The sequence below is a fragment of the Microtus pennsylvanicus genome, chromosome 6, assembly GCF_037038515.1.
Source record: "Microtus pennsylvanicus isolate mMicPen1 chromosome 6, mMicPen1.hap1, whole genome shotgun sequence".
In the NCBI taxonomy this organism is placed as follows: domain Eukaryota; kingdom Metazoa; phylum Chordata; class Mammalia; order Rodentia; family Cricetidae; genus Microtus; species Microtus pennsylvanicus.
The window spans coordinates 116,471,258-116,486,174 of record NC_134584.1 but is presented as its reverse complement, the minus strand read 5'-3'; the positions used below and the strand labels follow the sequence as shown (position 1 = coordinate 116,486,174).

The window sequence follows — 14,917 nt, the reverse complement described above, 5'->3', positions numbered from 1 at the left end:
CTCCCTGCCACTGCTCCTCCCCTGCAGAGCCACACCTCAGGTGCCCGCAGCTCTACATAAATAGCTGGGGTTGGGAGGAGGAGGGGTTTCCACACTGCCTTCCTTTGACCTCAGCTGGTCTGAGCATCAGGGGTGACCAGGAGGTCCTGGATCTCTGAGAATAGTTTCCCATCATCTGCTCTGGGTGTAGAGCAGTACTCACTGGGAAATGCAAATGCTGACGGAACTGTGCCTTGCTTCATGTTATTCATTCATTCATTCATTCATTTCCCCATGTTTAAGAATTGTTTGGGTTTTTTTTTTTTGCCTACAGACTGACTTTTTAATTGATTTTTATTGAGCTCTACATTTTTCTCTGCTTCCCTCTCTGCCTTCCCCCTCCCCTTCAGCCCTCTCCCATAGTCCCCATGCTCCCAATTTACTCAGGAGATCTTGTCTTTTCTACTACCCATGTAGATTAGATCCATGTATGTCTCTCTTAGAGTCCTCATTGTTGTCTAGGTTCTCTGGGATTGTGATTTGTGGGCTGGTTATGTTTAAGCATTTGTTTTTTTTGTTTTTTGTTTTTTTTTTGTTTTTTCGAGACAGGGTTTCTCTGTGGTTTTGGAGCCTGTCCTGGAACTAGCTCTTGTAGACCAGGCTGGTCTCGAGCTCACAGAGATCCGCCTGCCTCTGCTTCCTGAGTGCTGGGATTAAAGGTGTGCGCCACCACCGCCTGGCTGTTTAAGAGTTTTTAAATGCAAGGATGGCTTGCTGCAAGACACAGTCCCTGCCCTCCAGGAGCCTGTACTTCAGGAGCAAGAGGGGAATCAAACAAGCCTGTCCTGCTGGAGTAGAGTGTCACCCTAGGGGGGTACCACAGTGTATGCATGCCCCCAGGGGGCGATGGCACAGAGACCCAAAGGGTGAGGAGCTCTTTAGGCCCAGAGAGTCTTTTCAGCCTGTGCTGCAATCACTCAGGATCCTCACGTCCACTGGTACAGTAGCAGGGAGGTTCTGCTGATACTGTCCTGAGTGTGGGCGGGAAATTGTGGCAGATGACTCCAAATTGTAAGCAGGGAGAACAGGCAGGGCTCTGGAATAGGTCAGTGGGGCAGGCAGAGGGGACACTGATGGGCAGAGGCCCCCGAGGAGAGAGCATCTGAGAAGGACCAATGTTCCTAACCCACGGTTAGGATGGAGCCAGGCCCTGGGAGCAGGGTGTGTGCGGCTGTGTCCACCTACCCAGCTTTCCCATTTGTACAGCCAGGCAGCTGAGTGACTTGAAAGCCAAGAAGCCATCTTTAAGGGACAATAAACAGCAATTAAGCAGCGTGGTCAGAGCCACCCATGCGAGGCTTTGCTCTTCTTTGCTGATTTCAAAGCTCCTGGTGGCTTACAAGGTGGCTTTTAAAGACACACACGCACACACCGCTCAAGCTTGGCTCTGAGAAGTAGCCATTCTCCCCCGTGATCAAAGGGTGCAAAGCCTTACATGGGGGCAGGGAGGGAACGTTGTCCCTCTTCTGGCATCAGCCCCGGCCTGAGTTCAGCCTCGTGACTCATGCCCTGTGCGTTCTGTGACACTCTCTGCCTGCACCAGAAGACAGTCCTTGGTGCCTCATTGTGGGGCTTTCCCAGCATAAGGGGTGCAAGAGGTCAGGGCTGGGGGTGACTTTATGGGGTGCCATGGATCACTCAAATAGCCCTTACCATGAGGGTGGCTTTCTGATAGTTTTAAGTGCCCTAATCCCCATATTTTAGCAGAACTGTGAAACACTTGAACCCAGGGTCTCGTGTTTGCTAGGCAAGCACACTATCATTGAACTATATGAAACCCTATTCCTAATTGTTAGATTTATTTTTATTTTGAGGTCTCACTGAGTTGTCCAGGCTGGCCTTAAAACTTCAGGTTTTCCTGCTTCAGCCTCCTGAGTAGTTGGGAGTACAGACCAGCAGCACCGAGTTCCATTTAACCGCTTCCTTTCCTTTTATTTTCCGATTAAAACAACAACAGCAAATTTTTTTTTAAAAGAAGATCTCACCAGGTAGCCTATCAACCCAGACTTGACTTTACAATCCTCCTGCTCCGGTCTCCAGAGTGCTGGTGTTATAGGCATGAGCCACCATGCCCAGCTGCTTGGCTCCTTCATTCTTGCCCAATGCCAGATCAGGAATGAAACCCAGTATCTCAGAGTATTAAGCATTCTTTCTACCTCTGACTAACACCCCTGCTCTGGCTAGTTTTATCTCAGCTTGACACAAATTAGAGTTATCTGAAAGTTAATTGAGAAAATGCCTCCATAATATCTGACTGTAAGGCATTTTCTTAATTAGTGCTTGATGGGGGAGGGCCCAGCCTATTGTGGGTGGTGCCATCCCTGGGTTGGTGGTCCTGGGTTCTATAAGAAAGCTGACTGAGCAAGCCATAGAGAGCAAGCCGGTAAGCGCACCCTTCCATGGCCTCTGCATCAGCTCCTGCCTCCAGGTTCCTGCCCTGTTTGAGGTCCTGTCCTGACTTCCTTCAGTGATGGGCTATGATGTGGAAGTGCCAGCCAAAGAAACCCTTTCATCTTCACCTTGATTTTGGTCACAGTGTTTCATCACAGCGATAGAAACCCAACCCTACATTTATTTTCCGAAGTCAGGCCTTGGGAGGAGGCAGCCTCAGCTGGAGCTACAGACCTCTGCTGGGCTCTCAGATCTCATTTGCGCTCCTCTCCTCTCTGCAGCAGACAGGGCCGCTTTCCCTGGTGAGTGACATGTTCCCTTTCACACAGCTTAATGACCAGTCAGTTGATTCAAACACCAACAAAGACATTCTAGATGTGAAGTCAGAGTGATGTGAGAAGTGGCAGAAGCCATGGCAAAGACACAGGGAGAGTTGTCAGAGAGGAAAGAGCCGAAATTGAGGACCCACAAACCTGAGTACAAATCCTGACTCTTCTGCCCCCTGGACTGGCCCCCCAGCTGGGCTGAACCCCTGTACTACAGAACCCAGAGACGAGTGTGGGAAAAGGCTCCCTGGGTTGTGGAGAGCTGTTCTCCAGGCGGGAGGCCTGCAAGGGTGAACAACCGATTTCCTGTCCCTTTTTGGGTACAGATTCACCTTTAGTGATTGGTCCAGTTTCTAACCTTGTACCGTGGCCAGGGACACGGTCCTTTATCTCTGACTCTCAGTTTTTACAGCTGTAAAACGAGGCTTTCAAGCTTTCCCATAAGTCGCTTTGGTCACCAAGTGATGTAACACAAACCACGAGATAACACGCCCAGCGAAGCACCTGGCATGCAGCTCTCCTCTAGTAAGCGGGAGCTGCCGCAGTTTAATTGAGTTCAATTTGGTTCCATTTAAATTAATTATGTCATGAAGTCAGTGAGTTCTGGGGCCAGAAGCTTCCTTCTGCTCAGAGCCGTGACAGCAGTACCCTGACTGAGAAGGACTCCTGTCCTGAGAGTCTCGACAGGGCTAAGAACAATGCAGCAGGGGCATTGTGCAAGCTGGCCATGATGGGTCCCTGGCTGGACCATCAGCTGAATATTTAAGATGGAAACATAGAGAGACGCCTCGGTATATAACTCATATAAAAGGCAGAAGGCAAGATAATGTGCACACACTTGGCCATGAGAGAAAACCAAGTGTGGATACACACCACCATATGGGCAAACAGAATACATTGCTGAGTAAGGGAAGCCAGTAGTGCCAGGCCGTGTGCTGGCAGATTCTGCCAACATAATGGGCTTGGTCAGGTGATATACTTTAAGGCTGGGAGGAGATCCATGGTTGCCTGGGGTAAGGAGAGAGTTTCTGGGAGCTAATATCTAAGGGATAAAGGGGATGGGATTTCTCTAAGGGTGGAAAAATGTTCAAAATCGAGAATTGGGATGATGCTCAAATCTGACTGTAACAAATGACAATGAATTGAATACTTTAAGTGGATCAAATCTGTGGTGTGTGGATTATACCTCAATAAAACCGTTAAAAAGATGCAATTAAAATATAAAATATACATGTACATGTATGTATGTATGTATCTATACACATATGAAACGTGTCTAAAGAGACCAGAGCCAACACAAACACATTCACAGTGACCATCTTGTATGGTGGGTTTAAAGAGATAATTTGTTTGAGACAAGGTCTGGCTACGTAGCCAAGGCTGGCCTCTACCTCCTCAGTGCTGGCAACACAGCCTATGTTACCATTTCCAGACAGGTTTAAAAGGACTTTCCTTTTTCTTATTTAGATTTTCTACAGTTTCTACAGAACATAGCTGCTTTTAGAAAAGCAATGAATTTTTTTTTAAGGACTAGTTTAGGGCTGGGGCAGGGATATGTTGCTCAGTGGCAAAGAATTTATCTGTTATTTGTGAGGTCCTGGGTTCTGTCCTCAGCTCTACAAAGCAAAGCAAAGAGAAAAACAAAACAAAGAAAGCCCAGTTCATTTGGAAATTCAATGTTAACAAGTGTCCGGAAAATTTTGGCCTAGGTTCAGGGCTGTCCAGAGAACAGAGAACACAGTACCTTGTCCACATGGAGCGGTACAGCAAACCTCTTGAGGGTGGGCACTGACATCATCCTGGAATTCTCCTCGAAGTTCTGGTTTAGGTTGGCCAGGTAGAAGAGCTGATAGAGGCTGCTGTCCTCATAGGCGATGACATCAAACACAACGCAGCCATCCTCCTCATAGGCGTTGACATGGTGGAAGACCACCATCGGGTCTGTGTAGAACTTGGTTGGCACAGGCTTCCTGGTCCTCTGGTCGATGATATGAATGTAAGTCTGAAAGAAGACCCAGTGGTCAGCTCACTCTCTGATATACCTGGCATGGTGACATCGCAGCAGCCAGGCCTGCCCTAGCCCAGGGCCCTATGGACGTCCCTTTCCCCATTCTGAGCTCCGTATTCACCTCAGAATGCCAGACAGTGCTATTCACAATGGCCAAATTATGAAATCAACCAAGCTGGCCACACGTAGATGAAAATTTTTTTCACGATTACATTTATATATATTTGGGAATGCATGCGTGTGGATGAGAGCAGAAGATGGGTAGGGGGTGCACACAAAGTACATGATACAGTCGAATGAAAATACCGGTGTAAATGCACCATGTTATATAACGAGGACAAGGGGCTGGGGAGATGGCTCAGTTGGTAGAGTTTTCTGTACAAGCATGAGGACCTGAGTTTGCACCCTAGCACCTGTGTGTATAAACCAGGAGTGCTGGCAGCCACTTATAATCACAGTGTTTAAGGCATGGGGTTGGGCTGAGACAGGAGGGTCCGTGGTGCTTTCTGACTGAATAATCTAGCTGAATTAGCAAGCCACAGGCCAGCAAGAGACACTGTTTCAAAAAAACAAGGTAGGTGGTACCCTAAGGTATCACACACACACACACAGGAACACACATGCAAGCACGTACATACACAATAAAATAAGTAAAAATTTAAAACAAAACAAAACAAAAGAAACCTACCAAACTAACAGGCAGGTAGGAGCCTTCACTGAAAGGCCATTTAGAGGCCACAGGAGGACAGCTTTCCCATGGTTCCAGTGGCAGACAGACAAGTTCCCTGGGGACAATTGCGCTGGTGGAACCTGCTAAGTGCAGTCTCCACCTGGAACTGGAGTCCCCAAACATCTAGTGCTCTGTTCTTCGGTCCCCTCTCCTGCACAAGCACACACAGCAGAGCAGAGTCCGCTCCCCAGGGCTGCTAGTCACACTCACCCCACCTGGCCCCAGGGCTGCAATGAAACAGGCCCAGGTCTAGCTAGGGAGCTGCATCTGCCCCGGGTGACCTGGCTGTGTGCTACCAGGCTGGAATCACCCTGGGTACTAATTTGCTAGCTCTACGGGTCAGTTGTCTGATACCACCCCCCATGTATATGTGTATCTGTGTGTGTGAGCATGTGTGTGTGTGTATCTGTGTGTGACCATGCATGTGTGTGTGTCTGTGTATCTGTGTGTATGTCTGTGTATGTGTGTGTGAGTATGTGTGTGCATCTGTGTATCTGTGTGTGAATATGCATGTGTGTGTATCTGTGTGTGAGTATGCATGTGTATGTATCTGTGTGTGAGAGTATGCATGTGTGTCTGTGTCTGTGTATCTGTGTGTGTGTATATCTGTGTGTGAGTATGCATGTGTGCGTGTATCTGTGTATCTGTGTGTGTATCTGTGTGTGTGAGTATGTGTGTCCGTCCGTACATCTATGTGTGAGTATGCACGTGTGTATCTGTATGTGCATCTGTGTGTGTGTGAGTATGTGTGGGGGTATCTGTGGATGAGTATGTGTGTGTGTGTGTCTGTGTGTGTATGCGTGTGTGTATCTCTGTGTGTGTGAGTGTGTGTCTGTGTCTGTGTGTTCTCTTTTGGCAGTTCTTGCTTAACTTCCTTCCTGAAGGAGGAGGTAGTTTCTTTGGTCTAGCTGTTTTCTTCCCTCTTCCGGAGGCCAGAGGAGAGCTGTGACATCATAGGGGTGGGGAGTGTCAGTGCGGACAGGTCAGCACCAGGGTGATTGGTTTAGGCATTGTCTCTCCTGTGACCCCAAACCCAGGCCAGACACTTGGATTTTTTTTTATAAAAGAGTTTACCTCAATTGACTTCTAGAGCCTGGGACCCACTATCCCAGGGCCTTCCTAGTCACAGAGTACAGGCTTATAGCTCTCCAAGCTCCCGGAGCAGGGCAGCCCCAGTGTCTCTGGAGATGGATAAGGGTGTACTCAACTTGAGTCGGCTTCTCTGTCCTGTCCATTCATGCTACAAATACATGAGTCCCAGGCGCTTCTTTGGGAACCACAGAGACAAAAAGTCACTCCTTTGAGGACAGTATATACAAGTGAGGTGGAACCCACAGAAACATAAAATCTGCAATAAAATCTGAAGGATGAAGGGCGCTCTCAAGAAAAATGCAGTAGTGGTAGGGACCTAGAAGAAGCCAGTGTGGGATTTCCTGCAGGTAGGCTCAGGAAAGAAGGCTTTGGGAGCGAGACCAGTGAGGGAGGAAGCCAGCTCCTTAGGGAGGAACAGAAGACAAAGGGGCCCTTAGCAGGGGGTGGAAGAAAGGGGGCTGAGGAGTGGTGAATGGAGCCCTTGATGTTATTCTGAGAAATACAAAAAAGTGCTAGAAGGTTTAAGCAGTGGTTGACCTCATCTGCCCCCTTCTCCTTCTGAGGGAAGGGGGTGGGGAGTTTTGTGGGAAGGGGATTTTAAAAAATGACAATTTTGAAACAAGGTCTCATGTAGCCCAAACTGACATTGAACTTGCTGTGTAGCTGAGAATGACCTTGAACTCTTGACCCTCTTGTCTCTGCCTCCTCTGAGTGCTGGGATTATAGGCAAGCACCACCCTGCCCAATTTATACAGTACTGGGAATTGAACCCGGGGCTTCATGTATGCTAGGAAAGCATTCTCCCAGCTGAACTACATTCCTAGCCCAAGAAAGAGATTATATATTCGGCTTTCTATACTAGTGTGTTATTTGAATAGATAACACTGAGAATCACTGGACATTTGTCAAAAGTAGCAACAGCAACTAAATAAATACACACATAAGTACATTCGCATGTGTGTTTTAAGACCCATTCATGCATGTACACACTCATGTATATAAGCATGGGACACCTAGGTGTCTCTAACTGAAGGAGATATTTTCACTCAACATCCGTGGAACCCAGAGTTATCCTGATATTTAATATCACTGATATCCTGGACTCACTAGGCCCCCCAATATATGAGGAGAGTAGGCTCTAACTATGGAGAAAGACTTGATTCCATAGCGGCCATCTGGGGACAGTTTGGGGGCGGGTTGTTTGCCCAAGATCACATTCTGTTCCCAGGATATCTGCACTTGGGAGTAGGAACTTCCGAACTCAGGATCACTTTAGTGAACCCATTCCACCACCGGAACTCTCCCTATGGCGGCAGCTGCCTGGAGAGACATGCCAGGGCAGTCAATGTTCCCTCCAGTGGGGTAGGTGACAGGAAGGTCTCACCTTGTCCTCCCTGTGGAACGACATGCAGGAAGCCCAGCTCACTCCCCGCATGTATGCGGTGGCCATTTTGAGGATATCCAACTTGAAAGGCTGCTCCAGAAAGATGACATAGTTCTCTGTGACTCCGAAGCTGTGGTAGTAGCTGGGGGAGAGGAGTGAGCGGGAGGGAATGGAGCAGAACACTTCCGTGTGCTTCAAGGGGCTCTTCCCTTTCTTCTTGGTGCCTGGAGAAGAGCAAACCTGGGAATGTAGCCGGAGAGCACCACCACCTACACTCCGACTGTGTCCTCAGGAGAACCTTTGAGGAAGAGCCCACAAGACCAGATACCTAGAACCCGCTTGCCACGTTGAACTCTGGGTCTCCAGCCTGAAAAACCACTACCTTAACCCAGGGAGGCCTCGAGGATCCAACGGTGCCCATTCCAGGCTGGGAACTAAACTTAACCTCCAGCTGCTTTGTGGAACACGGCCACACCCGCTGCTTTCTGTCATGGTTGACTGCTTCCGGGGACAGTAGGCCAGTAGGGCAACTGTGACGGACACACCAGAGAGCTGGTTCTCAGGGCCTTAAATAGTTTCTTCTGGTCCTTTGGCAGAAACAGAAGCTGCTGACCCCCTGCGGCAGAGCCATCTTTTCCTCACATTTGGAAGAACATATGAAGCTCGTGGGGATGGCGATCAAATGGAGAATTTAACGTGTTCCTGGGCCAGGGCCACAGACTCCATTTCTACCAAGCCTCCCGGAAACGCATGAACTTCCCATGTGTGTTTTGTGGGATGTCAGTAGACACAACATATTCCACAGGGTTTTTTACCCATTGTTCTGACACTACCCATAACAAAACACACAGCAGAGGATTCACTACCTGTTGTGTCGAGAGACTCCTGTGTATCTCCGGGGTGAGGCAAGTGTGTGCGCATGCACAGACTCCTGTGCGTCTCCGCGGTTAGGCAAGTGTGTGCGCATGCGCAGGCCCAGAAGTCCACCTGAGCTATCATTGCTTCTCACGTGTGTTCCCCTTGCTTTTTTCAGACAGGGATTCTCACTAGGACCTGGAGCCCACACATTAGACTAGCGAGTCTTAGGAGTCCACCCAGCTTTGCCTCTCTGGTGCTAGGATTACGGGTGTGTGTTACTGCATCTGACTCTCTACACAGGCTCTGGGGACCAAACTCAAATCCTCTTGCTTGCCGGGCTAGAGCTCTACTGACAGGGCCACGCCTCCATCCGTCAGATGAGGGACTTTGACATGGACCCTGGCAATTAAACAAGACTGTAGGATGCCCATTGCACACATGGGCAAATGAGGGGAATGCTCTATGATCCAAGTCATAGCCTTGACATCCTCCTGTGTTACTAGAGAGAAACATACCCAAAAAAACAAAACAAACGCACAAACAAAACAAAACAAAAAACAAGACGTGGGGCAGGAGTGAGAGGGTGGGTAAGCCACCGGGTGGGTAACCCACCCCCTGTTCCAGCTGCAGTTCACAAGTTCACAGTTCACAAGTTCACAGTTCACAAGTGCAGCTAGCCTGGCACGGAAGGCCATGGCCGTGTGTGTGTGTGTGTGTGTGTGTGTGTGTGTGGTGTGTGTGTGTTCTGTTTTTGTGAGTCCCTTGTAAGCATGAATCAGCCTTGGGCAAAAGGCCTCCACACCCAGTCCTGGGGCTGTTTTACAATGAGTTCCCTGTCAATGTCCCCACCTCTGGGAGGCCACCTGTGCACGCTGTAAACAGCTGGCGGGTGGGAGGGGATGCTGTGGGGCTGTGGGCTAGTTTCTATGCCAACGGAGAACACAGAACAAACTAAGATGGAAGGTTCAGGTCTGGGATGTAGAGCATGAATGCCCCTGCACCAGCGGGAAGCTGAGACGGCCTCTTGCATGATGTCAGGGCTCCTGTAAGCTATGTGACCAACACCATGTCACCTAATCTTCTGAGGCTCACGGTCCCCTGTCATATGAGGCAGTACATAAAAATGTCCAGAAGACCGCTGCCTGACGCACCAGGATGCTGGACAACTGGATCACACATCCTTCACCAGCCCATGTAATGTGAGGGTCACTTAACAATATTCAAGGCACCTTTGGACCTGGGGTGGGGTAGGCTGTGCTTCCAGATTCTGGCAGAGCCTGGTAGTTTCCTACAGACTGTAGGGGTAGAGAGCAGGCAGAGACTTTCAGGGTCACAGATAGAAACTTGTTACCTAGGCCAGAGTGTCGGGTCAAATGCCCTTTAAGGCCTCATCGGCTGGGTGTGGCAACCAGGAGGGTCCTGGACAAACAGAGGTGGCTGGGAGCCTCACCCTCTTCCCCCTCAGGAACACGCAATCACTGGCCTGGGCTTTGTTCCAGGACCCGGCCCTAAGAGGAGGAGGTCCAGAAGGCCCCAGGAACAGGGTGTGGATCTGGAGTGGATCCCGGCAGGGCTGAGCACCCCGACAGCCCTGGGAGCCTGGCTGCAGGATGGAGGGGGTGGCACAATCTTGGCATGCAAAAGTTTGTCAGGAGTCTTTAAAAAAATGACTAACTCATTCCTAAAGTTAGAATACGCTAAATTGATGGATGGATAGATAGAAGATTAACTACACAGGTGGGTGGATGGAGGAATGGGCAGATAGGTTAATGGACGGATAAATGGATGGATGGTTCGGTGGGTAGGAGAATAGATGGGGAGATGGACGGTTGAGTAACAGGTGAGTAGATGAGGGGATAGATGAATGGGTAGATGGATAGATGGACAGATAAACGGAGAGTTGGATAGATGAGTGGATGGGTGGCTGACTGAGTGGGCAGGAGAATACATGAATGGATAGATAATGGACCAATGGATGAATGGATGGGTGTGAGGATAAATTAAATAGTGATTTCATGACTCAGAGCCTAAAACCCAGGAGGTTAAAATAGTGACAGGATTTCCTTTATCCAAAATAACCTCAGAAATGTCTCTTCCATGTTAAAAGAGAAAACTGAGTGTTTCCCGAAGGAATTTTTGGATTTTGCCTAAACGACAAACCTGAATTGAAGGTCATCTGGAAAATCCATGGGGGAAAGTTCTGCACTGAGCTGTGTGTCACAAACACAGATCGGGGGCTCATCAGCGAGGGTCATTTAGCTGTCTTTGCTTTGTCAGATCCCAGAGTGACCTACCTGGAGCTGTGGCAGGGATCTTGAACACGACATATTTTGTCCTCCCGTTGTCCACGATGGATGTGCCCATGTTAAGGACATTTCCAGCTGCATCATAATGAGGGTGTGCGGTCGCCAGGTTGACAGCCACATACTTCCGGTAATCAACCTGCAAAATACAACAGCCACTCCGTCTTCCAAAGAGGAGAAGATGGGGTCCAAGGAACACCTGACTAAGCCTGGGTCTAGAAAGGCAGATCTCTGTGCACATCTCCCGATTGGAAAAGAAAGGCATACTTTGCCTTTAAAGAAACGTCTTAGCCAGGTGGTGGTGTACACCTTTAATCCTAGCACTTGCAAGGCAGAGGCAGGAGGATCTCTGTGAGTTCTAGGCTAGCCTGGTCTCCAGAGCAAGTTCTAGGATGGCCAGTGCTACACAAAGAAACCCTCTCTAGAAAAAAAATAAAACAACAAAAACAGAGATGTCTACTCTCATGACCTGAGTTGACCTGGCACTAGGAGGCACTTCTGCAACTAATCAGGTGTGGGAAGCTAGTGAGCACGCATGTGCGTGCATGCGTGCGTGCGTTGTGTGTGCGTGTGTGCGTGTGTGCGTGTGTGTGTTCCCATCCCACATTCTGGTCTTGTCAGGATCCTCAGCATATAGCGAGAGAGTGCCTCATGACAGAAGGCTCCCAACAATGATCAGGGCAGGGAGATTGTCATCTTCCAGCTGGTTTCAGCCACTGCTCTATGCTGGTTTCATTAAGTCATTCAAATTCACCCCTGCTGGAGTCCACAGAGGCAGAGGTGTTGCCCTCTAGACCTCACAGTGCACTGCTCTGGAAACAGAGGTCATAACACCATTTACTAAAACTCATGAATTCTACTAGCAAGTTGAACTATGACCCCTGCTCAGAACAAACCACAGGATGGCTAGGGACTAGCTGTTTGTCCTTCTTCAGGACAACACAGCCAGCCAAGAGTTAGGTGGGACTCTGGCCCATCCGGTATTTCCCATCATGCATTAGTTGGGCCCTCGCCACCTAGTTACACAGAAATGGACGTCATTTCCCAGCTAAGAAAAGTGTTCAATTTAGCAGATCATTCAAATGCCTTATGACAACACTGTGGCTTTGAGGAAGCGGCAGGAGCAAACTGAATCCGGGTCTATTGATTTTCACGAAAATATCGGCCCAGCCCTTCCCAGGAAGGCTCTGTCTGCCGGTGCCCTTGCTCTCTGAGTAATACCTCCCTCTGCAGGTCACTGCGGGTAGAACCCCTGGGTGCTAAGAGCCATGGCTATGACTCTGGGTTGTCTTCCAAATATACAGAGGGAAGTCCTAACCCCAGTGCTTGTGACTGTGACCTCACTTGGCAGTAGCATCTTTGAATGTATAATCAGAAGATGATGTCATATCACAGGAGAATGAGCTGTGACCTCATGACTTGTGTGCTTATAGAACATGGGGAATTGGAGCATATAGACACAAAGGTTATTCCGGGATCAAAGAGATGGAGAGTAAAGTGATAAGTCCAGGAGCTGGGAAACACAGGAAGGATACTCTCCTACAAACTACCAGAGCCTGGCCCTGCCGACACTTTGGATTTAGAATTGTGGCCTCCATTTATGCAGATAGTAGATATCTATTATCTTAAGTTGCTTAGTCTGTGCCACTTTTAGGGATGGGGAGATGCTCTAAAGATTTATTTATAAAATTGTGTATGTATATTTGCATACATATGTGTGTGTGCATTGTGACGTGTCTGTGCATGCACGTGTGTATGTGCACACCTATGAATGCAGTACCCCTGTGGGCCAGAAGGGGGGCATTGGATCCCTCAAACTGGAGTTAACAAATGGTTGTGATCCACCAACCTGGGTGCTGAGAACTGAACTCAGATTATCTTTAAGAGCAGTAGTACATACTTTTAACCACGGGGCCATCTCTCCAGCCCTGTGGGGACACATGAGAAAGGCATTGTAAAGTGATTTTAATCTGTGGATGTCATAGAGTTTATCAGATAAGATAGCTACCGTGTCGGTAGGTGGAACCATCTTTAGGACCCCTATTGCGCATGTGTTCCACGGTTAACTGAAATATACTTAAACAGCACATGACAAACAACCACCAGGAACTAGGACAGCCACAAAGATGGAGACCCTGCAATTCCTTCTTAGAACAACAAGCACCATGGCATCAGAGGAGGGGACCTTCCGGTAAGCTCCTCATAGGCAGCTTGCCCTCCCCCGGGGGTGGGGAGTGGGGTTCCTTTCTCAGGTCAAACGTGGGCGCTGACTGTAAGCCTGTCATACCTTCTCCAGGGTCTCCAGAGTCTGGGGGTTAATCTTCCTGATGTAGTTGGTCTCTGTGGTGGCATAAAAGTCATCTCCGCACTTCATGATGTTGATCAGGCAGTTGTCTGTGAAATCGGGGATGGTGTGGGACAGGTAGGAGAAAGCTCTGGAAAGAAAGGGGGCTGGGTTAGTCTCTGTTCCCGCCTGGGTAGTTCTGCTCTCTGGGACTTGCCTTCTTATCATTTAACATGTTCTGCTTCAGCGATAGAGAAAAGTCTCTGGGTCTCCGTGGGCCACTTGAGGAATCTGGAGGACTCAGGTATCAGGTTCCCCACGCATTCCACAACATGGAGTCAGCCAGCAAGTGAAGTACTGGGGTAATGTGGCCATATGACACCCCTCCTGCGTGTCAAAAGTGCAGGGGGTCTCTTCAACTGGAGCCAGCAGGAACTGATATGTTTTCAACTATGTTAAGTTGCTATGCAGATATCAGACATGAACCCATAAGACCACTCCCACCCTCCCATCCCTCTAATCCCCCCTCACCCCCCTACCCCGACCCCCCCCCCAAAAAAAACCTAGCAAAACAGATCATCTCTGCTTTGGCAGAATCTGAGTCCTCATTGAACATCTTTATTTCTCAAGAAGTGATTTGGGGGTTATTTTGTTTCCCTTTCGAAAAAAGGTTTCATTTGTCCCAGGCTAGCCTCAAACCTGATATGTACGAAAGGATGTCCTTGAATTTCTGATCATCCTGTTGCCACTTCCTGAGTGCTTGGCTAGGCATGGTCACACACACTGTAACCCAAGTGGAAACAAGAAGATTGCCGGGGACTTGCTGGCTTTGTTTAGCTCCGATTTCAGTGAGAGACTGCCCAGGCATGGGGCGTTGGTCCATCACATCTCGTCTAAGCTTGTGCTGGGATTGAACCCAGAACTTTGTGTAAACACTCTACTAACTAAGCTACATCCTCAGCTCTAGAGTTAGCTTTGGCAAAAAGGAAAACAAACTCATGTTAGCGAAGACTCATGGTTCATTTTGCCAAACGCCAAACTGCAAACACCGGATGCAAGTGTTGAGTGGTGCTCCGCCTACTGGCAGAGGATGTAACTGCAGGGACTCTCCTCCAGGTGTGGTTCCGAAGCCCTTCCAGCCCACTCCCTTTTCTCTGTTGACGCCTCCCCAAGCTCAGCCCACCTGCAAGGGCGAGTCACTCTGTTCCGGGGATGGATGATGTCACCCTGGAAAAGCAGAAGCAGCCTTCCGATCTTTGGCCAATCCACCCCGAATCTTTCCATAGTTCTCTCCTGTCTGAAGTGTATCGGAAGGGAGGTAGTGGCAGCAGGCCTGACTCTAGCCAAGAATTTAATTGTCGAAGGTGTAACATACACATCTGTTTCATAGCCCAGATGGATTCAGATGTGTCCCAGAAAAATCTCCCCTCCCCCTCATTCGTCAGCTTCCGACAGCTGATCTCTTTATGCTCTGTGCGAGCAAAAACACGCCTAGTCTGTTT

At 48.9% G+C, this 14,917-nt stretch overlaps 1 protein-coding gene across 1 annotated transcript in view; it reads right to left on the bottom strand.

Moving 5' to 3' along the window:
• Bco1 (beta-carotene oxygenase 1) overlaps nucleotides 1–14,917 on the bottom strand; it is a 33,888-nt gene that overhangs the window by 11,603 nt on the left and 7,368 nt on the right. The window contains exons 4-7 of the mRNA XM_075977958.1: nucleotides 13,419–13,566; nucleotides 11,123–11,270; nucleotides 7,971–8,194; nucleotides 4,501–4,758 (exon numbers count right to left, since the gene is read on the bottom strand). Of these exons, the coding sequence (XP_075834073.1) occupies nucleotides 4,501–4,758; nucleotides 7,971–8,194; nucleotides 11,123–11,270; nucleotides 13,419–13,566 (778 nt within the window). The remainder of the gene's footprint in view (nucleotides 1–4,500; nucleotides 4,759–7,970; nucleotides 8,195–11,122; nucleotides 11,271–13,418; nucleotides 13,567–14,917) is intronic.